Below are 26,778 nucleotides of genomic sequence, written 5' to 3'. Positions count from 1 at the left end.
AGGTGAGGGTAAATTACTAGAAGCAGAGAAATCGGGGCCTCCCCCTCCCAGCTCCCCGCGGCAGCTCAGGGCTGCGGCCTGAATTACTCTTCATGCAGGTTCCTGGCTACATGGAGCTGCTGAGGAGGCCTGTCCCCTCGGCTGCTCTCAGGTGCTCAGCCCTCCTCCTCCTGTCCTCCCCCAGAGGCCACCTGCCTTAGGCTGAGGCTGGGCTGTATGGGGTTCCTCAGGCCTGCCCCCACTACCACTCTCGTCCTTGGGGGAAACAGCTTCCCCCAGTGTTCCTGGGTCTTATCTTCCCTCTCGCTGCCCCTGTAGTCCTGACACCCCAGGTCTGGAAGGGGTGCTCCACCCACCAGTCCTGGAGCCCTGCCAGAAGCTCTTGGAGATGCTTGTTGGTCCAGCTTCTTGGAGAAGAGGAGAAGGTTCTGGCCTGAGGGAGTGACCTGGGGGTGGAGCCCCAACTTGTTTATAGGGCCATGACTCCTCAGAGGCTGGCAGACTCAAGGTTGGTCCTATCTCATTGGAAAAGTCGAAGCCATCCAGGGAGCAGGCATCTTAGTAGAAGCTGAGCCTGGAGTGAGCCAGACTGGTTGACATGGACAGACTGACACCTAGGGGACCATGTGGCCATCCTCACCAGGTAACTGTGTTGCTGTGTGACCCTGACCCTGTGGGCACCACTCAGGGCAGGACCTGGGGCCAGGGTGCATTCTGAAAAGCTTGACACAACTGTAACCTGGGTCATTCTGGCTCCTGGGAAGGGTTTGGGACCCAGATCTGGGGTCACTGCTTAGGTGGAGGCCAAGGGTGGGAGGCAGAGGGTGGAGAGTCTGTGCTTGGATGTGAGGAGTGGGCGGGATGTGCAAATAACAGCTACTGAAGCAGGGCCCAGAAGACCAGAGCCTCCTCTTCTCACTGTGAGTGACCAGTCCCCTTGGAGTCCCTTCTGTCCTTCCCCACGAAGACCCACTCACCATGTCAGAAAACACAGTGGCTGCATGTCACAGGGGGAAGAACCCCCCCTAGGCTGCAGCCCCCCTCTACACACAGTGGGTGTCCTGGGACTGGCTGGAGCCCAGAGACCACCTTGTGTGTCTCAGGACCTCTGCTGGCCCAAATCCCCATCCACTGCCAATTATTTACTGAACCCAAGAATAATGGGGCTGCAGCCAGGCTCAGAGCCCTACATGCTGTTCACTCCCACCCTGGCATGAGCCCCCTTCAGTCTAGCCTTCCCATCCTCTGCCAGGAACCAAACCCAGAAGGACCAGCTTCTCAGGTCTCTCTTGGTGCCCCAGACAATGTGCCCACGAAAGGGACTAAGAGTGCCAGACTCACTATCCCCTTTGCCTCAGTATGGACCTTGCTAAGCTTCTGGGTCCCAGGTCCAAGTGGGTGCAGACAAGTAGCTACAGGCAGATGGTCTGCCCCTGGGGAAGGCTGGGCATCTTTCTCCTCCTGCCCTGTGCCTGTGCGAAGTCCAGAGCAGGGACAAATCCAAAGCCACAGGGTCAGTGACCCTCAGACACTGAGTCTGCCCACACACCAGAGGGCACCAGGTGGTGTCTCCAAGACCCTGCCTTTCACCCCGGCCTTCAGGTCAGTTCCTGGACAGGGCGGTTTCAGGAGCAGCCTCAACCAGCTTCTTCCCTCCTGGACTGGGGACTGGAGCCTGCTTGGCAGCAGGAACTCAGGCACCCAGGACTTGCTTTGGGAGGTGCCTGCTATGCACTCTGGGAGGATCAGCTTAGCCTGACTCAGGAGGCGCAGGCCCCGAGGCTATGCCTGCAGCACCTACTCCCCTCTCTCCAACCTCCCCCCACCACCCCACCCTAGGTCGCTGGGTATTAGCAGGGGTAAGAGGCCTCTGTTCATTTTTCCCTTCCTGCCAAAGACTCACAGATATTCTGGACCTTACTCTGGGAGGGCTCCTGCCCCCTCAAGTTGCCTGGGGCCACTTCTTCCATGAAGGCAGCACTGAGCCTCCCTAGAGAAGATGAGAGAGGAGGCCCTGGGGTCCCTGTATAGGGGAGAGATGATGTCTGAGACTCTCCACAGGGCTGGGCCGGGGAGTCCCCTCCTGGAGCATCCAGGGCCTGTCATCAGGCGAAGGCACCATTTCAGAGGGGAGGAACTTTCAACAGGGAAGGTGGAAGGTGCAACCCCAATGTCCTCAGAAGAAAGCAATCACATTAGTTAGCATGGTAGTTCAATAATCATGTTTGCCAAAAGTAAATGTATGAATTCTAGTGCTTAGACAGTGGGTGGAAGGTTGCAAAGTTTGTGGGGAGGTACACGAGGGCTTGAGCTCTGAATTTGAAGGCCGAGGGTGGAGTCCTAACTGTCTCTTACTGTGACCCGGAGCGAGTTAACCTTCCTGAGCCTCAACTCCCTCATCTGTAAAATGGGAGGAAGTGAGAGCACTGTCTTAGGAGGTTGTCAGGAGGCTGCATCAGGTTTGAGTATGCACTTTGCTTCGTACAGCACTTGAAGCATCAGCACTTAGCCATAGTAACAAAAACAATTATCTAGAAATTTTTTAGCTAACCATTCTTTCAAGCATTCTATAGGGGTGAACACATTCAGCCTCAGGACACTGAGGTCAATACTGTTATGTTTCTGTGACATATGAGGAAAGAGACTTGCCAAGAAATTTAGTGACCCGTCTGCGGTCACACAGCAGGTAGGTGGAGATGCGGGGTTTAGATCCAGAGAGCCTGGCTCGGAGCTTGCCTTGGCACTCTGCTTCCCTCCCCTCTGTAAAGACCCACCATTGTGATTATTGTCAGGGGACCCCAAACCACCCTCTGCTGTGCTAGTGATGGTCTTAAGGGTGAAGAGAAATATTCTACCAGGGACAGTGGCTTTCTGAGGTTGAGAGGCTCTTGATGACTAGAGGGAAAATGCACAACGATGCTCATGTGAGGCTTGTGCCTGGCTGGAAAGGGAGCAGTGGGAGGGGGCACCTTTTAGTAACCCCAAGTGGCTTTAGATCAGGAGGAAGAAGGGAGTGTGGGGGGCTGCCTCTGCCATGCCTGCCTCTTGGAGTGGGCTTTGCACACAGCCCTCTGCAGGATCCAAGCGCTCAGTCAGTAGCTCTCTGTGGCAGGGGAGATGGAATCTGGGCGTGGGGAGGAAGTAGTCAGGTGTCTAAAGCATTAAATCTCTGCCGATGACAGCTGCTGGCTTAGGACCTGTGGAGACGAAATAGCGATGGTGTCACTGGAGTTAATCCTTGAGAAGGGAAAAACAAGTCTGCCTCGCTGAGGGATCACGTGGTGGACTCTACCAGAAAGCTGACAGGAATGCCAAGGACGTTCGGCGTGGAGTCACAGGAGCAGGGCGAGACAGGGGCCAAGGGGCCAGAGTCGGGGTGGAGGCCTGAGTCCAGAGGGGCTCTCCTGTGACCTACTGCCTACAGTGTTCTGGGTGGGGAGTGGAGAGCTGGGCCCCCGTGGGCACCAAGCACCCCCTTTCTCAGGCAGCCCCTGTGCAGAGCACGGCCGGGTCCTAGGGGGAGCTGACACTGCCCATCACACACCGGGAAGGAGGACGGGTCTTGGGAGGGTGCGAAGCAGGGAACAGCTTTGGTTTCATGACAACACTGTCTCCCCACCAGGCAACACGAATGTTGACCCCCAGCGCAGCGCTGCCTCTGGCCCCCTGGGGTGCGGGAGGGGAGTGAAAGGGGCAGATGAGGACTCACTTTCTCCGTGTGGGTCTACCCTGGAGACAGAGGCCTGCGGGTGCCTCCAGTGGGGTTCCTCTGGGAGTCAGCCCCTAGCGCACCTGGATGTGCGCGCGCTCCGGGGTGAGTCTGGCCCCCGAGTCTCCGCTCCAAGTGCAGGCAACGCTCTTTCCCGAGAGCCCCTGTTCCAACAGCCCTCCCCACACAGGCTCTTCCTGTTGTGGCCACGCAGAGGCAGGGTGCCTTTCAAGAAGATTCCCCGGGGAAAATGCCCTTTTGTCCGGCCAGGCCCATTTGAGTTACCCCAGGCCACTGGGGCTTATGATAAGAAGCATGTAGGCTGCACCCAGCAAAAGCTACACCGCTGAATTCAAGAACCGAAACCTCAGGCCTCCAGGATCCCAGCAACACCAAGGATCTCTGCAGTAGGGCTTTGGGGATATCCCCTAATGCCCTGCCCCCCGCGGGACTCAGCCACACCTCACTTGGTCCTCTGCTATCTCCTGCCCTCACTTCTGCTCATCTTCTCTGCCCCTGAGCTTCTGCGTACTCAGTCTCTTCTTCCTCCTCACTGGGCTTTGCCTGTGGCTGCCACGACCTTGCCAGCGTCTCGGCACACGAAGACCTTGTGCTCAGTGAGCTCCGCTAATGGCCTGATGCTCACGGAATTTCCTAATTCACACCCAGGGAGCCCAGACAGGCTGAGTCCTGTGACAGTCACAGACCACTGGGCTGCCCAGGCTTGGGATCCCTGGGGTCACGTGCCCACTTTCTGTCTGGAGGGCTGGGGGACACCGGACAGGAGGGTCACGCATGTGACTAAAGGGCTGCCCACCCGGGGGGCTGGGGCTGGCTGTCCCCAAACCGACAAGCCCAGATTAACGACTGTTCCTCGGCCTTCATTTGCTGGCTCACACCATGCAAGCCTGCCCCTAAGGGGAGGGGGTCCCACAAATTCCACCTGTGGGTGACCTGCCATTCTCTCCTGGCTGCAGCCGGGAACCACAGCCCAAGGACAGAGGCGGCAAAGGCTGCTGAGCACCAGGACGCCTTGGAGGATGTCAGCATCAACGAGCATCCCAGAAGCTTTGGCAAAGATTGGTGGGCTCGGGAATAAACCGGCAGGACTTAGTGTGTTGCTGTTTCTCCCCAGAAAGAGGCCTCTGCCTGCTGCCGGCTCACTGTGCGTGTCCTGGAGGCCCGGGGCCTGCCCCGGGCTGACCTGCGTGAGTAACTGTCTCCTGGGTTTTGGGGGGTGCGGGGTGACTGGAGCCTATGGGAAAAGCAGCCGTGGGCCTTGGGTCTGGGCTGGGATCCCCGCAGTGGTTGTTTTGGTCTTGGGGGAAACCTGGAGAGCCCCCTAGAGGGTTTGGGGAATTCTCTCACGATGGGTCCCTTGACTTTGGCAGTGAGCGAGGCAGACCCATATGTGATCCTGCAGTTGCCAACGGCACCTGGAACGAAGTTTAAGACCAAAACAGTCACCGACTGCAGTCATCCTGTGTGGAATGAGAGCTTCAGTTTCCTAATCCAGAGTCAGGTCAAGGTAAAGTCCAGCGTACCCTGGGTCACTCACCTGAGGATAGGCCATACCCCTACACAGAAGTTTCTGGAGTAGAGAATACCTTCTTCCAGGGCTCAGTAAGAGAAAATGGGGAGGAGCTTTCTTTGTGCCCCAGCCCTGAGCTATTGTGTGTGAAAGGAGTGAACCCGCCAGCCAGCTGTGAGCCAATCTAGGGGATGGAGATAGTAAGAATCCCCTCCCGTGTGGGTCGTTGTGAGGTTAAATGAGATAATGCACAGAAGACTCCTGGCACAGTGCCTTGTGTGCAGTGCCCTCTGCCAGCAAAGTGGGCATGGGGGTGGCCTAGGAGGGTCAGAGGAAGCTCTGACAAAGTTTAATTATTTATATTTAAAGATTTATTTATTTATGCATACAAGAACTGAGTACAGGCCAGAGGTGCGGTGGGTGATAGGACTCACCAGAGATAGAGTGGGGAGCAGAACAGGCAGACTGACTGAAATACACTGCTGAGGGGAGCAGCGGGTGAGACAGGAAAGTTCTGCTGCACCTTGTAGGTCACCTCCCTGGCTACGGATCGAACTGTTGCCGCCGTGGCTGCGGATGGCTTCAGAGTGCTGCAGCTTAACCCCTTGCACCACGAGGGAGGCCCCACAAAATCTTGTTTTTTATAATAGCAAAGATTAGCAGGGCAAAGTGAAGAGCATTGCTGAATTTCCTTTTACTTTCAAATTCTTCCATAATTTTTATTTTGAAGTACAAAGTAGGCATTATACTCTTTTCTGGCTCAGAGCATCAAGTAAGGGTTGAGCAGATGTGACCTACAGCTGTAAGTACAGGCACGGCACACCTCAGAGATCTTGTGGTTAGTTGCAATGGTGACAATAAAGTGAGTCACACACCATTTGTTTCCCAGCGCACATAAATATCACGTTTACACAAAACTGCAGTCTAGGAAGTATGCGGTAGCATTATAGCCAAAAAAAAAAAAAAAAATGTATTTTCTGTCATCCTAGAATAAGCAAGACCTGGCTGAAGCAAGATGTTATATGTGTTTATTTGGGGTTTTATTAGGATTGCAGACTCTGAAACACAAATTCAGGACCTGGAATGGTGTTCCGAGTTGCCCAATGGGGTTGGGTTTTAGCTACAAAGTAGAAGAGTGGTCAGTCGGATCAGCTGTGCAAATGAGGGTTAGAAGTTCATCTAGGTCCGACTAGTGGCCCATTATGCAAATTGAGCCAGAAATAAGCCCAGCACCACTGGGCGCAATCAGGTGAAAAGTCAGTTGAGCAAGATCGGGTTGATTTCGGTCCAGGGTCCGCGTGGGCTGCTTTGTTTCAGCGCCTTCCTCCTTCCTGGGGACACGGCAAAGCAAACAGCTGCGCCTGCGGCCTGCCCATCCACAGCCTCCGTCCGCTCTATTTTGGTTTTACTCATACTCAAATGGCTCGTTTTTTTCTTTTTAAAAATATGTCTTGTCAATCCTTAATTAGAGGTGACCTGAGACCATCAGTGAGCTTTGTTGCTGGGAAAATGGCACTGGCTGGCATGCTCGCCCCTGCTGCCAAGACCTCCAATTTGTTTAAAAAAATAAAAAGCCGAAATATCTGTGAAGTGCAATGAAGTTGACATAGAGGAGGGAGGACTGTAAGAGCACGTGGCTCTCTCTGGCCCCTAGAATGTTCTGGAGCTGACTGTCTTCGACGCGGACTCCGTCACGGAGGATGATGTCCTCTACCAGGTTCTCTACGACGTCTCGGAAGTGCCCCCCGGCCAGGTGCTCCGGAAAACCTTCTCCCGGCGGCCGCAGGTGGGTGAGCAGGCCCAGGCACCCTCCCCTCGCAGCTCCGCTGAGCACTTTGTGCTGAGCTTCTCCCCTCTGCTGGGAGGCTGCTGGCTGAACAGGCTGGTGGAAGGATGGAAACCACTCCCGGGGGGAAAGGAAAGGGAAATGAGGAGCTTTGCTGGATTTCCTTTTGCTAGGAAAGGAGGGAAGGAGAGGATCCTCTGTGGGCACAACTGTGACTTTTTAATAGGAAAGCAGAAGGCTCACCTTGAGGATCCCTCGGGAGGAGAATTGTGGTCACCTGTGGGATGGTTTTGCGGGGTGGAGAACCTCCTAATATCCCTAGAAACACAGCTCAGTGTAGCTAACCCCTGCGCGGCCCGCGCCTGCCTCATGAAAGCCTCGGTGCTCGTCCTCCAGCAGGGGAGGGCCGGGCCCAGGCAGGGCAGAGTCCTAGGGTCCGAGTCCCCTCAAGAGGAAGATGAAATGGGCCTTGGGCATCCTTCCGCCTCCCGTGGCTTGTGCGCCTCATCTCCCCTCCAGCCTTCCCGGGGAGGGAGACCTACTATCTGCAGTAGCTGGCAGTGGGTGACGCGGGTGGGTAACTCACCTTTCCTGAAGCCTCAATTCCCATCTGTAAAATGGGCAGAGGCATTAGATGTGCGTTAGTGTTGACAACTTGCTCATCTTTGATTTCAGGGACAGGAGGAGCTGGACGTGGAGTTCCTGCTGGAGAAAACGTGAGTAATCGCATGCAGCCTGGGCGGCGTCTCAGGAGCCAGGCCTTACTTAGGGAACTCTTTGAAGAAGATCTTTCTGCTGCACCCTCCCGCCAAGATTTCTGAATCTCCTTCCCTCCTCCCTCTTGTCTGGGTAGGGGACCCTCATAGAGAAATGATGAAAGGGGCGCCAAGATTTTCTCTGCCCTACCCTCTCCCTTTTTATTTTTAAAGATTTATTTATTTATGCACACAAGAACTGGGGTACAGGCCAGAGGTGCGGGGAGTGAGAGGACTCACCAGAGACAGAGTGGGGAGCAGAACAGGCGGGTGACCCACCTGGCGCAGCAGACCTCTCCTGCCTCGCCCGCTGCTCCCCTCAGCAGTGTGTTTCACTCAGTCTGCCTGTCCTGCACCCCACCCTCTCTCTTTCTCTTTTCTTATCTCACTGTTGAGAAGCATCCCCCCCTTACCCTGCGTGGTAATCAGCAACTAGGGAAACCTCAGCATCACCCAGGAAGACCCACGTGGGCTGTGAGGGGTAGTCAGTGAAGGAAACACTTACCTTTTCAAGACTAGACTCTGGATGCTTTGATTTTTCCAGGTCTGACAGCCCAGAAACCCTCATCACCAACAATGTCCTTGTGGTAACCACCTTCCCCAGGCTTGTGGAGGGCGGGGGATGGAGGAAGGGGTCCAGAGTCGACGCTGGGCTGGGGCAGCTGCCTAGGGGTTCAAGACAGAGGGTCAAGGCAAGGAAGGGGCTCTGTGGTGAGTCCACCGCGGTCTTCCGGCCAGGTGGTCACTTGGGGCTGTGGGGCTTGGGGGGGCCTGGGGTTAAGAAGAACATAGAGGCAGTGGCAGCCGAGGCTCTGCAGAGAGGAAGGAGGTACTGGCTCAAAGCCTGGATGACTGATGGAGTGGGGGGCCCGGGATTTCAGAGGTGCTTCCTGATGGTCTTCATGATGAACAACTAGTTTTTAGGCTTGGACTGCGGTCAAGAGGCCAGGTTGCTAACAAGGAGTTAACGGTTCAGAAGTCCCTGGCGCACTGCCAGCCTGGGTGCTTTGGGACAGGGTCAGGCTCCATCCGCATCTCCTCGGGACGGTGGAAAGTCCTGGTCAGCTCTTCTAAAAGAGCAAGCTCTCAACCTGGAATGGCCAGGAACGGGAGCTAGGTCGCGAGTGATGTATTAGATGCTTTCTCCTCAAAGTGGGCTCCTGACCAGCAGTGCAGGTATGACCTGGCAGCCCAGGCCGACCCGGCATGAGGTAAGGCACTTCATGCCCCAAATTGAAGGCGGCACCCACCTCAGGCCGCACCAGAGCCGTTTGATGGGCGAGTGTTACTTTCTCATCTACACTTTAAAGTAGTTCTCCTCAGGGTGGCTGCGTCGTGTCTGAGGTGATGGAGACCCGTGGAGGCGGAGAAAGCCAGAAGTTCTGTGGAAGAGGGTTAGTGGGTGGCAGGCAGCAGCGGGTGTGCTTCTGCACAATGTGCTTCTGGGGAATGCAGCAGCACTTAGGGAAACCACAGGTTGGCTGAGTGGAGGCCCATCAGGGGATATTCCGGGGGTCAAAACGCCATCCTGCTGCAGGGTCTGCATACCACTGTTTGGGAAGAGCTGTCGTACAGTGCATCTTCCAGACTGAGGCCAGAGAGACGTGTAGGGGAAAGATAACTGTGTCTGAGAGTGGGGGACTTTCAGAGGTTCTGGATGTTTGGCAAATCTCAGAGAGTTGGGGGTGCGTGGAGCTGGGGCCCGCCGGGCTGCTCCAGGACATCTGGCTTAGCAGCTGCAGCGGATCAGAAGTGGGGTAACCAGTTTCTGCATCTTGCCCAGTCTGGCTCCCACTTCTTGCTCTGTGGTTGTGAATTTGGAACAGTGGGGTTCAGGGGGTGAGCTTCCCCCATAGAGTCCCCTACCCCACAATGTGGTCTGCCTCAGGCTCGAGAGCTGACTTGCCTGGATGTCCGTGCGGGGAGCACAGCCGTGGTTGCAGGTGAGATCTGCTCTGTACGCGGTCTGGCCTCTGCCTGGAATGGGGTGGCGGGCAGGAGGGGGTGTTCTAGAAAGCCTGTGCAGGGTGGTTGGTGAGTAGCAGGACAGAGTTGGCCTCTCCCTTCTTGCCCACACAGCACAAGGGCCAGAGGTCTCCTTAGGGCAGGAGGTTCCCCTGATCTTGGGGAGAGCATGTCCCAGGAGGGTGGAGTCCCATGGGGGTCGTGGGGCCCAGCAGGCTGGGAGTCCTTTTCAGAATGCCGTTCACCATGGTCAAACCTCCCAGGCCTCCACCATGTCCAGGCAGTACTGCTGGTTTTCTGCGTCAGAGTTAGGGTTCACACTCTTGTTCCCCTCTTACTAACCTGTCCTCTTTCTCCCTAGATCAGGAAAAAATGGAGTTGGAGCTGGTGCTGAAGGGGTCTTATGAGGACACACAGGCCTCCACTCTGGACACCGCCTCTGTCTTCCGCTTCCACTATTTGGCGGCCCAGGACACAGAGCTGAGCGGGCGCCTGCGGGTGGGTCTCAGCTCTAGCGTTCTCCCGCCAGTTCCAGCTCCATAGACCCCTTCCTGGTCTTCCACCTGCCACGGCCAGACCCCTGTGGCCTGGGGTGGGGTGGGTCTGCTGCATCACTTCAGTCTTTTTCCCCTTCAGTGGTTCCTCCAGTGATGCTCTTAGAATAAAACCCCATGTCCGTGCACAGAGAACCCCGCACAGCCTGGTGTCCGCCACCTCTGCTGCCTCGTTGTGCTCTATGCTCCCCCTCGTTTGCAGTTCTCTGCTCATACTTGTCTCTTCTTGCTTTCCCAGCATGCCAAGTGCTTTCCCTCTTCTCTGGCTCCTAACAAGGCTGTGCCTCTTCCTCCTTCCTCTCCTTCGCCTCTTCTCTTTTCTCCCCTCTCCTCTTGCTCTTTTGAATTTCAAATAAAGGCCTCCCCAGTGCGCAGCAGGTTGAGTGCTGTGAAGCTGTCCTGCAGCCTCTGCAGCGCGGGTTCAATTCCCGGCCTGGCCAGGGAGCAACCCACATGGCACCGCAGACCTCTCCTGTCTCGCCCGCTGCTCCCCTCAGCAGTGTATTTCGGTCAGTCTGCCTGTTCTGCTCCCCACTCTGTCTCCAGTGAATTCTCTCACCCTCCTGCCTGTATCCTCCGACTGTATCCCAATAGTTATATACATAAATATATCTTTAAAAAAAAATTTCAAATCAAATGATGTCTCTTCAGAGGGGCCCTCTTGGCTCCCCACTGTGCCCCCTCCTGTCTTATATGCACCCTGCCTGTGGTGCCCTCTGTCCCGTCACACTGCTTATTTCCTTCCCAGCACTTATTAACTTCAGTTCATTACTTGGTACTTTACAAATTCATACGTGGGAATAAACATTAGTTTGTTGTTATTCATGTAGTTATTATAATTACAATAATGATGAATATTGCAAGCATTCTTGTATTATCAGGGAGACACTGTGTCTGTCTGGGTCGCTGTCTAGATACTCAATAAGGACCTGTTGAATGAATGAATGATTATTTCCCCCCAGAGCTCCAAAAGCTGGAAATCAGACAACTCAACTGGGCGCCTCTCTGTGCCTCTGCGGTCCTTGACCAAGGGGAAGGAGGTGACCATTGACATTCCTGCTGCAAATGTAAGTGGCTTCAAAAGGTAGGAAGTGCTGGGGGGATAAAGATAGGGGAGCCCAAGGCCCCCAGGAGATACCCATACTCCCTGCAGTCTGAACAAGGTTTCCTGCTTCGACTTCAGGTCCCGGGAGTAAGGATGCAGCTCAAGGCAGAGGGCTGGTAAGGGGTCTTCGTGTCTTTGGTCGCGGGCAGGGGAGTGCTGCGGGAGAGGATGGTCACTGGGGCCATGTGCAGGGAGGTGGTTTTGCAGTTGATGTGGGTTTGGCCAACCAGTGGTAAGCTGGGCGGGTGTCCCCTCACGATCGGATCGCACTGCCTCAGCCCCGGGGAGCCAGCTGTGCGCCTGGACTTCGATCTGTGCGCCGAGGAGCAGGCCTTCCTGAGCAGGCGGAAGCAGGTGGTGGCGCGGGCCCTGAAGCAGGCCCTGCAGCTGGACAGAGACCTGCAGGAGGATGAGGTTTGGGAGTGCTGGGGCGGGGGGGGGGGGGGGTGGCGGGATGCAAGTACAGGCACCTTGGACTGACCTGAAAGGAGTATTTGATTTCTCCACCCTCTCTAGACACTCTGCTCAGCAGAGATTGGGGAGTGGACATGTGAGGGGGAGATAGGAGCATGGCTGAGCTCTGGGGTTCTCACTTCCTCTGGGGTTCTCTGGGCAGAGCTGTCTCTCGCTGTGATGGGGCTGAGCTCCAGCTCTAACCTGACTCTACCAGGCCCTGACCCCGAGCTCCCTCCCCTGGAGGGGGAGCCCTGGAGGCAGGGCTCTTACTCTCCTTATAAGCCAGCCTGTGTCTGTGTGTGGTCCAGGTCCCCATAGTGGGCATCGCGGCCACTGGAGGAGGCGCACGGGCCATGACGTCATTCTACGGCCACCTGTTGGCCCTGCAGAAGTTGGGCCTCCTGGACTGTGTCACCTACATCAGCGGCACTTCGGGCTCTACATGGTGAGGGCCCTGGGGACTGGGAGAGCAGAGATGAGCAGGGCCCTGAGGGAGAGGAGTAGATGCCACTGCAGATGAGGGTGCCCAGTGGGCGTGAGCAATCCAGTCTGGTGGGCATCAGGCATATTTCTCAAAGGAGGAAAAATGAGTGAGGCAACACGAGACATGAATTCCCAGATCTGCCTCTTAGTAATGCCACGTCCTGACTGGTGACCTTGAGCAACTCATTTCCTCTGATCCTCAGGTGACTCACCTCCAAAATAGGGGTAACAGCAGTGCATTCCTCATAGGATTGGAGTGGGGCAACCCGAGCAAAACATACCACATGTTGGACACATACCAGGGCTCCAATCTGGTAGCTCTTTTTTCTGTCATTGTTATTATCTCATTAAATTGTCACAACACCCTATTGGGTGGTTTCTCATGTCCCAATTGTATAGAAGGTGCTCGAAGTTAAGAAATGCTATTTTACCTAAAGGCAACAACGCCTCCCTAACCCCCATCCTGATGCTGATAAGGTGGGATGTTTCACTGTTAGAGATTCATTCCTTTGAGTCTTTTGGAAATGTGACTTGAAGGAGTGAACTCAGAGGATTTTAGGTGCTAGCTGTTGACAAGCAGAGTCTTAAAGGGCTTCGGGACAGGCCTATAAAGACAGGAAAGAGGCCTACAGCTGCCACATGTGGCTTTTGACCACCTCAAATGTGGTCCAAATGGAAATCTAGTCTATATTGAGATGAAATAGAAAATACACAGTGAATTTTGAAGACTTGGCTTGAAAAATGTAGTAATTTATATTAATTTTTTATACTGGTTATGTGTTGCAATTATAATTTGGGGGCATATTAAAATTTTCGCTTATTATCTCTTTATAAAATGTTACTAGAAAAATTTGAATTACCTATTTGGCTCACATTGTATTTATATAGGACAATCCTGATCTATTGGGCTGTCAGAAAAGTCATGACATATTTTTGCATAGGAAATAGAAAAAATAAGTCATGACTTTTCCAACAACCCATAGGAGAGAAAGGCCTGACACATTTTCCAGATGTGGAGCAGGGCTGCTAATTTTGGGAGAAATTGGAGGGTGGAAAGGAGGGCTTGCAGTGACCCATGCTGGGCCTTGCCTTCTACTGTCCTGTCCCTTTGTTCTCCCAGGACAATGGCCCACCTGTATGCGGACCCTGAGTGGTCACAGAATAACCTCCAGGGACCCATCAGACACACCCGGGAGCACCTGGCCAAGAGCAAGCTGGAGAGCTTCTCCCCAGAGCGCCTGGCAAGCTACCACCGGGAGCTGGAGCTCCGGGCTGGGCAGGGCCACCCCACGACCTTTGTGGACCTGTGGGCTCTTGTGCTGGAGCATATGCTGCATGGCCAGGTAGGGCACCTGTGCACTGAGTGGGGTGTGTACACCCTCCAGGCTGGGCCAACTACACACCTCCTTGATGCGCAAAAGAATTTTCTAGACAGAGTGAGAGAGGTCGGGGCAGTTGTTAAAGGATGGTGGCATCACTGTGTTTTAGTACCTGCCCAACTTTGGGATGCCTCCGTTTTGAGTCAGACTTTGATTAATTGCCATGGGAGAGATGTTTCTAAATATCCCACTCTGGACCAGTCAATGCCAAAGTCAGTTAAGCAAACATAACTTGCATTAGGTTTAAGAGTTGGTGAGATTGCTTGAACAGCTTTTATTTTATTTATTCTGCTATATGAAATGTATCCTTCATCTTTAGGGTATTGTTAAGAGCATAGATTATGGAGCCAGATTCCCTGAGGTCAGATACTGGTGTCTCTTACTAGCAAGGTGCCCTTAGGCTAAGTACTTAACCTAGCAGACTTCTCAACTGTGCAGTGGCAAGGAGAATGGTACTTAACTCCATAGCCTTGTCACAAGTGCCCAGGTGCACCTTGGCACAGAGTAAGCATTAAGGATTAGTGATTAAATTTCTTTGTTATTATCCTAAGACCATTAAGATGAATTTTATGAATGTGTGAAAAATTTTATGAATGTATTATTATTTTTATTATTAATTTTTAAATATGCATCATAAAAGTTATTAATAAATATTTAATATGATAATCTTCAGACCTAAGAGAAAGCATAAAACATAAAGAATAAGATGAATTTTATGAATGTATGAGAAATATAATTTTTTATAGATTGCTTCTTTAAGATAAGTTTAGTAAATCAACCTCTAAAACTTACATTAACTGATAAAATTTTTAAAATCAGTGCTTTTTTTCAGATTCTTATTTTACCATATTTAATTATCTAAACAAAGTTTCTAAAGCATTTGAAACAACTTAGACACAATAAAATAATTTTAACATGCATTTAATAAAAAGGAAACTATCAAATATATTAGGTAGAGGAAGGATTCCTTGGGTATGAGAAATTTGACTAAGAATGATTATCATGGGGCTTCCCTGGTGGTGCAAGGGGTTAAGTCTCAGCACTATGAAGCTATCAGCAGACACTGCGGCATGAGTCTGATCCCCAGGCAGGGAGCTGCCCCAAGTGGTGCAGCAGACCTCTCCTGTCTCACCCGCTGCTCCCCTCAGCAGCGTGTTTTCAGTGGATCTGCCTGTTCTGCTCTCCACTCCGTCTCTGGTGAATCCTCTCACCCCCCCCCAACACCTCTGGTCTGCACCCCAGCTCTTGTATGCATAAATAAATAAAATAAATCTTTAAAAAAAAAGAATGATTATCATGTAAACAAACTAAAAATCAATTTACTCTGAATTTCTTCTTTAAATTATATTCTTGTTAATGTGCACAGTGCTACTTGAAAATGGCCAATCATTATTTTTATTAGTCTTTAAATATGCATTATAAAATTATTAATAAATATTTATTATGATAACCTTCAGACCTAAGAGAGAGCATAAAACATAAAGAATAATGTGATGAATATGCATGATCTCACAAACCAGCCTAAAAATTAAATGTTACAGAGAGTTGAAGCCCCTATGAACACTTATCCAGGCTCATTTTCCTTCCACTGCGGGAGCTGAAATCACCACCACCTTGAGTTTAGGTTTATTATCACATGCATATCTGTAATCTGATCCTTTATTATGTTAAATAAGATGTAGCACATAATTGCATAGCATATTTTATCTATTTTATTTGCCTCTATTGCATATATTTTATTTTAATTTTAAATAAATTGCATATATTTTATTTAAAAAATATATAATATTATTGCACAAATTGTTTTGTACAAGTCTCCTGTGCTCATGTATCATGGAGATTGTCTAAGCCTTGATGATAAATACCCAGTAGTAGAAGTATTAGGTCAGTGGTATGTGTATTTACCTCTTTTATAGCTACTACCTGTCTGTTCCCCAAAAGAGTTATATTAATTCAATGCCCCTTCACCAGTATATCATAGTTTCTTTTTCTCTACATGCTCTACAGACTTTTAAATTCTGGTTCATTTTGTAAGTGTGAAGTGAAATCTGGTGATTTTGCATGCCTCAGTTTTTAATGAGACCGATCATATTTTCAAGTATATTTGTGGTTGGATTGCCTACTCATATCATTTTCTTTTTTTTTTTTTAAAGATTTATTTATTTATTTATACAAGCACTGGGTACAGTCAGAAGTGTGGGAGGGTGAGAGAATTCACCAGAGCCAGAGTGGGGAACAGAACAGGCAGACTGACGAAGTACACTGCTGAGGGGAGCAGCGGGTATGGCAGGAGAGGTCTGCGTGCCATGTGGGACCCTCGCCAGCAGCCAGGGATTGAACTGGCGCTGCAGAAGCTGTGGGCAGCTTTGCAGCCCAGTGCTCAACCGCTGCGCCACCAGGGGATGTCCACATTTTCCATTTTTCTATTCAATTCATCTTTTTTGATGTTATCTTGTTGGAGTTCTTTGTGTTTTCAGGTCTAATAGATGTTGATGCATGTCAATGTATTGTGCTTTTAGGGTCTTCCTTAAGAAACATTTCCCTCCTAAGGTTATAAACTTTCTTCTTACATATTCTTATAAAAGTTTTAAAGATTTGTTTTTCACAATAAGATATTTTTTAAAGAGTTTTTTATGCATAATAAATAATGCACAAGAACTGGGATACAGGTCAGAGGTGTGGGGGGCATGAGAGAATTCACCAGAGACAGAGTGGGGAGCAGAACAGGCAGACTGACTGAAATACACTGCTGAGGGGAGCAGCGGGGAGACAGGAGAGGTCTGCTGCACCATGTGGGTTGCTCCCTGTCCAGGATCAAACTCATGCTGCAGTGGCACAGTGCTGAGACTTAACTCCTGCACCACCAGGGAGGTCCCCACAATAATGTCTTTTTTTTTTTAAAGATTTATTTATTTGTTTGTTTGTTTGTTTATTTGTTTATTTGTTTATTTATTTATTTATATAAGCACTGGGTACAGTCAGAAGTGTGGGAGGGTGAGAGAATTCACCAGAGCCAGAGCGGGGAGCAGAGCAGGCAGACTGATGAAATACACTGCTGAGGGGAGCAGCGGGCAGGGCAGGAAAGGTCTGTTTTGCCATGTGGGACCCTCGCTGGCGACCGCGGATCCTACCGGCGCTGCAGAGGCTGCGGGCAGCTTCGCAGCCCAGCGCTCAACCGCTGCATCACCGGGGAGGCCCTCCCACAATAATGTCTTAAACCCACCCATAATTTATCTTCAGGTATCATGTGAATAGGAATCCAATTTTATTGTTTTTCCATGTGGATGGCAAATTTTCCTAAACAATTCATTGGGTCTTTTCTCTACTGACCTGCCTTGCTTTCATATATTTATGAGCTCTCCATCCCATCCTAATTAATTCTTTTTCCCTGTGCTAAGATGATTTTGGCATAACTGTCTTACCTTCACGATGTATCTTGGTATCTTGGAGGGCAAATTTGCCCTGATCTGCTGCCTTGGTTTTTCTTCAGAATTGTCTTGATTGCTTTGGGGCATTTACTCCTCTGTGTACACAATAGAACCAACTACTCCAGTTTCACGATAAGTGTTGGAGTTTTTATTGAAATGACATTGAAATTATAAAACCAATGTAATTAATTGAAATATTTTTATTTTGTTAGTATAGTCTATGTATTCTTTGGATATACTGTTTAAGTTCATGTTCAGTTTTGAGGGTGTTGTGTTTTAATAACTGGCTTTTCTGCCTCTCAGCAGTGATTAGTTGTTGTAGAGAAGGGGAAATTATTTAACAATTCACTTTATGAGGTGCTAGAAAATGTAGTTTGGTCCTAGGCTATAAAGAAGACTGTTATTTAGGTACCATCAGTAATGACTTAATGCATAGTTTTATATACAAGGTTTATAATCATTTTTTAAGAGAAAGTTAATCAGTTTTGTTATTGACAAGAATAAAAATCTTGTGGTATTATTGGATAACGTTGTATTCTTAAAAATGAGCACCCCCTTGGGCCTCCCCGGTGGCGCAGCGGTTGAGCGCTGGGTTGCATAGCTGCCCGCAGCCTCTGCAGCGCCGGTTCGATCCCCGGCTGCTCCCCGGCCATACAGAGGAGGGTCCCTCATGGGGCGCAGACCTCTCCTGCCACCCGCTGCTCCCCTCAGCAGTGTGCTTTGGTTCTTCTGCCTGCTCTGCTCCCCCTCTGGCTCTGGTGAATTCTCTCACCCTCCCACGCTGCTGACTGTACCCAGTGTTTATATAAATAAATAAAATTTTTTAAATAAATAAATAAAGAGCACCCCTGAAGCTTTTAAAAATTTTATCCCATTATCAAAACATTGTTTTCGCTATTTTTCAAACAATATATAAATATTGTTTTTTCTTTAGTTATTATGTTTTGACTTCTAAAGATAACATACTGTATGCTTTTCAAAACACTTATTCAGAAAATTTTAGTGCTGATTTCTAATTTAAGTCTTTATTATCTCTATAGTATACTGAAGTACCAAAAATCATTTTAAATGTCAGAAAATAGCACTCCATTCATAGCAAATCACACTTCATTAAGTATTATTAGAGAAATTTTAGACCCTGCAACTTTACCGAGAACAACTTTATTAGTTGATATACTTCTCTAATATTGCTTCAGTTTATGTCAAAACCCACTTGTAAAATATACTAGTTACAATTAGTGCTGCTCAAACTATCCCTTTGAGACACTTTTCTTTAATTATTTTGCTGGCCAGCACTAGCACTGCCTAGTGCCTGCTCACCATTCCTCAAGGAGAACCACAGAGCTTTCCTGAGTTAAGTTTTCCTGAGTAGCGTGCTTCACCTCTGGACTAACAGTTTTGCAAACCTCTCAGCCTCACCGCACACCAGGTTCAGCCATGTCAACACGTGTCCACACACGCCCAGCCCACAGGCGGCCCTTGAGTGCCCAGAGTGTTGTTCTGCAGGATAGAAGATTCTCATCTGGAAACTGGGGACGGGGGTGTTTGAGATCCAGGAGCCTCCCACACTGTACCAAGGAGCTATTAAATTAAATAGGGGGTACTGTCTTAGTAGTGGGGTCACCGGCTGATCGTTTCCTAACCCTTCCCTGGGGCAGGAATTGTGCCCCTGTAGTAAAAGATCTCCTTTCCCCACATCATACGTGTCAAAAGAACAGGCAAATGATTCCTAAGTAAAAAGCCCTTGAGAAGGGAAATTGTGGGTATTAACACCCTCCCTCCTGCACACATTGTCATGATCACACCTACAGGGTGGATTTGTAGATAGGATAGATCACCAGTGCCAGGAGATTCTAGCCCTATTTGGGGTGTTTCCTGTGCACTCCCTAGAACTCAAGTGGGTACCTATGAAGAAATAAGGGGAGAGTGACTTTGGCTGACACGAGTGGTCTCCTTGCATGGTGGAGGGTCCAGGGAGAAGGGACCACACCAGTGTGCTGAGACTTTGCGTGGAGCTTGGAAGAGGACTCCTCACTGGGGAGGCTGGCTAGAACCCCGGGCGCACAGCTGGCTGCTCACTGGAATCACCTGGGGAAACTTTAAAAAGGCAAATGCCTCGGTGGCTTCTGCTGATTCTCAGAAGAGACCCAGTAATCTGTATATAGCAGGTCTGCAAATAAGTTATTTTGTTTAACGTTGTTTGTTATAACCTGAAGAGGAAAAAACAGTTGAAGTGGAACATGTATTGAGGGACCGGCTTTCATCGTACTTTGTTTTACTTCAAGTTAGTTTCCAAAAATATATTAAGACATGAGGATTTACTGTATTTAACACGCTCTAAGTAAATTTGATCTAAGGGCAGACATGGCGGGTTGGGAACCCTTAAGGTCTAGTCACTGAATGACATGCCTTCCAGCTCAGGAGGCTGCAAAGGGTGCGTGTGTGTGTGCACACGCATGTGTTTGTGTACGTGCATGCGTGTGTGTGTACTTTTCAGCAGATCATCCTGAGGCCTGTGACAGCAGAACACTTCCCAAGGTGGGGCTCCAGGCAGCCACCACTGCACGCCTTGAGCATGCATCTCTGGGTTGGATAGAATGTAACTTTCTGTGCCCCCAGAACTTGGTGAGGTTCTATGGCATCTTTCCCCAAAAGGCAAGCCACAATCCTTGCCATCCAAGACAGAGCTCGGAGTTTGATTGAAGAGAAAATGAGAGAACAGGAATGAAGAGTGGGGTACAGCTGCATAGTGTGCATAGCAGGACAAAGGGAAGTATCCTGGGGAGGCAAGGATGTCAGGAAAACCTTTCTGAGGGGCTGAAACTTGAGCTGCAAAAAAAGACAAATAAAGGGACAGCCCACCCCCATGGTAGAGCTTATGCACATTCTTTTTTTTTTAATATTTATTTATTTATGCATACAAGAACTGGGGTGTAGACTAGAGGTGTTGGGGGTGAGAGGATTCACCAGAGAGTGAGGAGCAGAATAGGTAGATCTACTGAAATACACTGCTGAAGGGAGCAGTGAGCGAGACAGGAGAGGTCTGCTGCGCCATGTGGGTAGCTCCCTGGCTGGCCTGGGATGGAAATGGTGCTGCAGTGGCTGGCAGTAGCTTGATAGCATTGTCTTTAACCCCTGTGACACCAAGGAGGCCCGCTTACCGCACATTCTACCCTGTCTTTTCTGGGCTGCCACACGTGTGTGCATGCGACTGTGTATCAGTGCCCACTCCAATTCTGCCCTTCAACTCACAAAGATGGGCCTGCTGGTCCCCTAGAATGCAGGCATGGGGGTGACTGTTGACACTGTATCCTTGTAAATGGCACCCCCTGGAGAAAACTTGCATAGCTGCACATTGGGATCCTGCATATGGGGCTGCTCAGATCATGGGATTTGGAGGAGCGGGGACTGAATGCACACCCACCTGTGTGCAAGCCCCATGCCAGAGCTGTGTCCTCACCCCTAGCCTGCGCCCCCTCCCACACCCCAACTAATGGAGTTGCTGCCCCAGGGTGCTTCCAAGCTCTCTTGCATGTCCTCCCGCCCCAGGTGACGGACCAGAAGCTGTCAGAACAGAGAGCCGCGCTGGAACGGGGCCAGAACCCTCTGCCCCTCTACTTAAGCCTCAATGTCAAAGAGAACAATATGGAGACCCTCGACTTCAAGGGTACAGTCCTCAGCTCCGCCTTCCAACACACACGCACGTGCACACATTCCTCCTCTATACTCCAGGGGTCCCCAAAAATTCAAACAAGAAACTCCTTTGCAGATTGCCCAGCCTTCTCGAACAGTGGTGATTCTGACAGGTTCAGGAGCTGGTGCCAGAGGCCCTGGGGGCAGGGTAGGGGGTGCTGGGATGGTGGTGGTTAGGTCAAGACAGGCAGCTGTGGGGAGGTATCTTGGGACTTCTCAGAACTGCGCTCCCCCCAACTTGCTCTGTTCTCCCTCTCTTCCTGTAGAATGGGTTGAGTTCTCCCCCTATGAGGTCGGATTCCTGAAGTATGGAGCCTTTGTTCCTACTGAGCTCTTTGGCTCTGAGTTTTTCATGGGGCGGCTGATGAAGAGACTCCCGGAGTCCCGGATCTGCTTTCTGAAAGGTGAGAGGTGCTTGCTCTGCAGGCCCTGGCCAGTCCTGCGCCTGCCCTCTGACTGGATGTGACTCCCGTCCTCAGGTCTGGCAGAGCCCCTGAGCGAGGGCAGGTGGGGCTGTGGGGAAAGGCCATTGGTACCCCAGGTGGGGACCACTGGCTACTAGGCAATGGGGAGCAGGGTGCTGAGGTCTGAGACTGAGTAGAGATTTGGCCTTTAGCTATTTGGAGCAACATTTTCTCGCTGAACTTGCTGGACGCCTGGTATGACCTCACCAGCTCTGGAGAAGCCTGGAAGCAGCACATCAAGGCCAAGATCAGGAACCTGGGTAGGGAAGAGAGGCACGAGGGGGGCCTGAGATGAGGCTTCCCTTGCAGATGCCCGGAGCGGGGGGGGGGTGGGTGGTCAACTGGGAGCCGGCCCTGGCATTTCCAGGCCCCTCACTGGCTGGTGTCTGATTTTCTGGGTATAGAGGAGACCCCGACCTCCTTGGGGACCTCCTCGTGTCTGAAGGCCTCCTGGCTGCAGCCTGGAACAGCACTGGCTAAGGCATTTAAGGGCTTCCTGACGGGCAGGCCACTCCATCAGCACAGCCCCAACTTTCTCCGGGGCCTGCAGTTGCACCAGGACTATTGTGCTCAGAACGGCTTCTCCACCTGGGCAGGTAAGGGCCACTTCCCAGAGTCCCCAGGTAATGAGGCTGGGCTTCCGGGGGGAGCTGGACCGTGGCTGGGATGAGCAGAGACCTTGAGGGTCACAGCATCCTCTTCCGGGGTCTGGTGTGGAAAGCCTCGGCAAGGGTCGGGGAGGCATGTGCATTCAGGAATGACCCCAGAAGTTAGAGGGGGCCGTGGAGGCAAGTAGATAGGAAGGATGAGTGGCTGATCTGTGGCACGGTGGTGACCCTGACCTTCGCTGCCCTCTCACTAGACTCTCAGATGGACTCCAGCCCCGGCCAGCTGACCCCAGAGGAGTGCCGGCTCTGCCTGGTGGATGCCTGCTACTTCATCAACACCAGCTACCCCTCCATGTTCCGGCCAGGCCGCAGAGTGGATCTCATACTCTCCTTTGACTACTCCCTGTCCGCGCCCTTTGAGGTACCTGCAGTCACCACAGGGGAACCCCAAGCCCTCTGCCCAGCCAGGCCAAACTCCAAAGGTGAACAATAGGCCACTGAGCCACTGGCCCAGACCTCCCAGGTCCCCAGGGGGTGACAGGCTCTCACCCACAGGGTCTGCCAGGGTCCTTGGCTGGGAAGGGCTTTGGAGGTGCTGGAACCCAGGGTTCCCAGGACAGATGTACATGGAAGAAACTTGCCACGTCCACCCTGAGAGGAAGAGCTGAAGAGAGCTAGGAGCAGACCCTGCCTGGTCCTCATTCATAGCCTATGTCCTCCCTGGGGACTCTGGGCAGTGATACAGAAGTGGGTCTCTCTCTCTCTCTCTCTTTTAAAGATTTATTTATTTATGCATACAAGAACTGGGGTTCAGGCCAGAGGTGTGAAGGGTGAGAGGAATCACCAGAGACAAAATGGGGAGCAGAACAGGCAGACTGGATGAAATACACTGCTGAGGGGAGCAGCGGGCGAGACAGGAGAGGTCTGCTGCGGGAGGGGGCATCAGATAGCTTCATAGTGCTAACCCCTTGCTCCATGAGGAAGGCCTAGAAGTAGGTCTCCTCCTGAGGCCCTCTAGGCTCTGGGACTTAATTAAGCTATCAATGGCAATCCAAAATGGTGGCAGCTTTTAACCCAGCAGCATTTTAGACCACTGGGATCCCTTGCTTCCTCCTGGCACTACATAGCTTCACTGGGCCTTGAACAGAACAGAACAGAACCAAACCAGGTGGTCTTCACACTGAGCAGCCAGTTGGGGCTGGAGCAGTCATGGCGTTGGCTGGAGTGCTAACCTGGGTTGACAGGGAAGTGGCTGACTCTCTTGCCCGCCCGTTTTTCCCACCAGGCTCTGCAGCAGACTGAGCAGTACTGCCGGGCCCAAGGGCTAGCGTTCCCCCCGGTGGAGCCCAGCCCTCAGGACCAACATCAGCCCAGGGAGTGCCACCTCTTCTCAGACCCCGCCTGCCCTGAGGCCCCTCTCCTGCTGCACTTCCCTCTGGTCAACTCCTCCTTCAGGGACCACTCAGACCCTGGTAAGGCAGTCTCTCCTTCCCTAACAGCCTGGCAGCCTGGTCCCTCAGAGGCTTTGCTGTTGACCTTCCCTAGCATCCCTGAGGCCAGTAGAGGGCAGGGAGTGTTAAGGTCCCTCCCACCCAGTGTTAGGACAGAGGAGCGGGCCATATCCCCCCAGAGTCCAACCCCCCCCACCCCGATCCCCCGCCCCCCTGCCGCCCAGTTGTGATGCTCTCCTCTTTGTGATGATCCCAGGCTCCTTTGCCATCCTTCTCCCTTACCCCCCAGCTACCTGGGCTTCCCTGGTCCCCTGCCCTTGGGGTGTGTGTGGGGATCACTGGGGCAGGGCCAGCCTGCACTGTCTCTGTCGCAGCCACTCCACCTCTGCCAGGGCACCAGGCCACCGGAGGACTTCATCAGGACTCTCCAGGCTGAATGCCAGGAAAGAGAGGCCCCCCAGACCTTCTCTCTTATCTCTTAGACTCCGCTAACACCACCTGGGGCTTATTGTCACCTCTCTCATCCTACCCCAGTCACAACTAGGACTCTTTCTCAGGGAGCCAGGCCTCTACTCCAGGGCCCCCAAAGGCTAAATCTTCATCACATTCCTTTCAATCTTCACCTCCTACCAACTGGTCAGACTTTAATCTCCTTTTGGTGGGAAAAACTAATTTCTGCCTTTTCGTTTTATTCCTAGCTTTCTAGTTCCTGCATGATTCTAAACCTTCCCGCTTTCTTCTTCTTTTTTTTTTTAATTGAAGTAACATTGGTTTACAGTGTTGTTTAGGATTTAGAGACGTAGCATCTTCCCTTTGAGGTGATGCCAGCTTTGTCCTTCACATGCTCAGCCCCCATCTTGCTGTTCTCCTTCTCAACAAACACTGGCTCTTGCAAAGCAAACGCTCTGCTGGTTTTCAGACTCTTCTTTCATTGTTTTTCTTTTTTTAAGATTTATTTTTATTTATTTATGCATATAAGAGCTGGGGTCCAGGCCAGAGGTGCAGGGAGTGAGAGGATTCACCAGAGACAGAGTGGGGAACAGAACAGGCGGATCCACTGAAACACACTGCAGAGGGCAGCAGCGGGCCAGACGGGAGAGGTGGGCTGTGCCGTGTGGGTTGCTCCCCTGGCTGGGGTTCGAACTCGTGCTGCAGTGGCTGGCAATAGTTTGACAGCGCTGAGACATAACCCCTGTGCCACCAGGGAGGCTGCCTCCATCATGGGTTTAAGAATCCATTCGCTGGGCCTCCCCTGATGGCACAGCAGTTGAGCGCTGGGCTGTGAGGCTGCCTGCAGCCACTGCAGCGCCCGTTTGTTCCCAGCTGCCGGCGAGGGTCCCACAAAAAAAAAAAAAAAAAGAATCCATTCGCTAAGCTCATTGACTTTGTCTTTTTGGCTGTTTCCACTTTACCCCTCAAGCGTGAGGAGTGATACCAGGGGCCTGAAGAGCTATAAGGAAATGTGGAAATTGGCAAACACTCCCTTTCTTAAAACAGTATCTGACTGGCCACATTTATATTTCTGTGAAAGGACACAGAGGGCCAGGAGAAAAGCAAGGAGCCCTTTGGGTGGGGAGCAGCCTGTCCCGTGCCCAGCTATGGCAGCTGCTGGAGCCCTCTACTAATCCTTCTCCCTCTGGCCAGGTGTCCGGCGCAGCCCTGCAGAGTTGCAGGCTGGCCAGGTGGACCTCACGGCGGCCACTTCACCCTATTCCCTGTTCAACATGACCTACAAGGAGGAAGACTTTGACCGCCTGCTGTGGCTCAGTGACTACAATGTGCGGAGCAGCGGGGATGCCATCCTGCAGGCCTTGAGAGCCGCTCTGAAGCGCCGGGCCCGTGATGCCAGGCCTCCAGGGACACGGACTTGAGTTGCTTAAGCTCTCGGAACCTGAGGGCCACTCTCCTACCTGCCTGGGGTCGGGGACTCCACCTGATGGGCAGCTGAGCAGTCACGGCTTCTCTTGGCAGGCGTTCCCAGGTTCTGCCAGGCCTGGGACCTTCTCTGCCCCTGTCTCATGGCCAAAGGGGGCTTCATGTCACTCAGAGCTCTCCCTCATCCCCATAGTTGGCTTGAGAGGACCTGGAAATAAACTCCTCACCAGATGGGTGTGTAGGACAGCTCATCTGACCACACTTTAACATGTAATTATTTTCATTCCTGACCAGAAAGGATTTGGGGTACAAGCTGTTTCAGACCAGGAGCGGGGTAAGGGGGAGACCTGTCTGAGAGGTAGTTCCAAGCATTGGGAATTATAATATATCCCGGGTCTCCTCTCCCTCCCCCTGTACTGTTTTTAAATGACTTTAGTGTGATATGATCCACATATATATAATCCATATATAGAGAGGTATAAAATTCATTCATCTAAAGCATAAAATTCAATGGTTTTTACTATATAGTCACAGAGTTGTACAACTATCACCACTACCAACTTGAAAACATTTTAATTTATCCCCCAAAAAGAAAGCCTTACCTCTTGACTGTCAATTTCAACCTTTGCCACGCCCCAGCATGCTAGCCCTAGGCAGCCCCTCATCTACTTTCTGTCTCTAAAGATTTGTGCATTCTACACTTTTCTTATAAATGAAATCATACATGATCCCTTCACTTAGTAATGTTTTCAAGATTCATCCAAGTTGTAGCATTTATCAGGACTTCCTCCCTTTTTATGACTGCATAGTATTTCATTGAGAGGCTATAGTGCATTTTATTTATTCATCAGTTGATGGATATTTGGATTGTTTCCACTTTTTTGGCTATTATGAATAATGCTTCTATGAACATTTGTTAATAGATTTTTGTGTGGACAATGTTTAATTCTCTTGCATGTATACCTAGGAATGAATTTGAGAGAGGAATCCCCCAGATTGTTTTCCAAAGAAGCTGCACCATTTTATAATCCTGTGAGCATTTATGAGGGTTCCAATTTCTCTGCATCTTTGCCAACATTTTTTACTGTCTGTCTTTAATATTACAACTATTCTAGTGGATGCAGAGTGGTAATCTGATATGCATTTCCCCAACTACTAATGATGTTAAGAATCTTTTCCTGGACTTACTGGCCTTTTGTGTATCTTCTTTTGAGAATTATCTATTCAGGTCTTTTGATCATTTAAAAATTGGATTGTTTGTCTTTTATTGTTGAGGTATAAGAGTTCTTTATCTATTCTACATAAGTCCCTGATCTGATGTATAGTTTGCAAAATTTTTTCCTATGAGTTGTCTTTTTACTTTCTTGATGATATCCTTTGAAACACATCAGCTTTTAATTTTGAAGATACTTTCTTTTGTTGCTTGTGCTTTTGGTGTCATATTTAAGAAACTATTGCCCCATCTAAGTTCATGAAGAGTTGCACTTAAATCTAATTAGACTTCTAGTTTTAGCTCTTAGACTTAAGTATTTGATC

The 26,778-nt window shown here is 50.8% G+C and overlaps 1 protein-coding gene across 1 annotated transcript; it reads left to right on the top strand.

Annotated features, from left to right (window-relative positions):
• The first annotated feature begins 598 nt into the window (after positions 1-598).
• PLA2G4D (phospholipase A2 group IVD) lies at positions 599-25,605 on the top strand. The gene is made up of 20 exons (XM_037501746.2): positions 599-643; positions 4,845-4,917; positions 5,101-5,237; positions 6,895-7,026; positions 7,702-7,742; positions 8,326-8,368; positions 9,670-9,724; positions 10,108-10,244; positions 11,263-11,367; positions 11,484-11,521; positions 11,684-11,819; positions 12,170-12,306; positions 13,465-13,687; positions 20,701-20,818; positions 21,111-21,248; positions 21,461-21,568; positions 21,713-21,904; positions 22,171-22,337; positions 23,202-23,388; positions 25,012-25,605. The coding sequence occupies exons 1-20, from the start codon at positions 599-601 to the stop codon at positions 25,236-25,238; spliced, it is 2,439 nt and encodes an 812-aa protein (XP_037357643.1). The 3' UTR covers positions 25,239-25,605.
• The last annotated feature ends 1,173 nt before the right edge of the window (positions 25,606-26,778 follow it).

Source organism: Talpa occidentalis, unplaced genomic scaffold (genome assembly GCF_014898055.3).
Source record: "Talpa occidentalis isolate TD23 unplaced genomic scaffold, MPIMG_talOcc4v2.1 talOcc4.11, whole genome shotgun sequence".
NCBI classification, from domain to species: Eukaryota; Metazoa; Chordata; class Mammalia; order Eulipotyphla; family Talpidae; genus Talpa; species Talpa occidentalis.
This window is presented reverse-complemented; position numbering and strand designations above follow the sequence as displayed.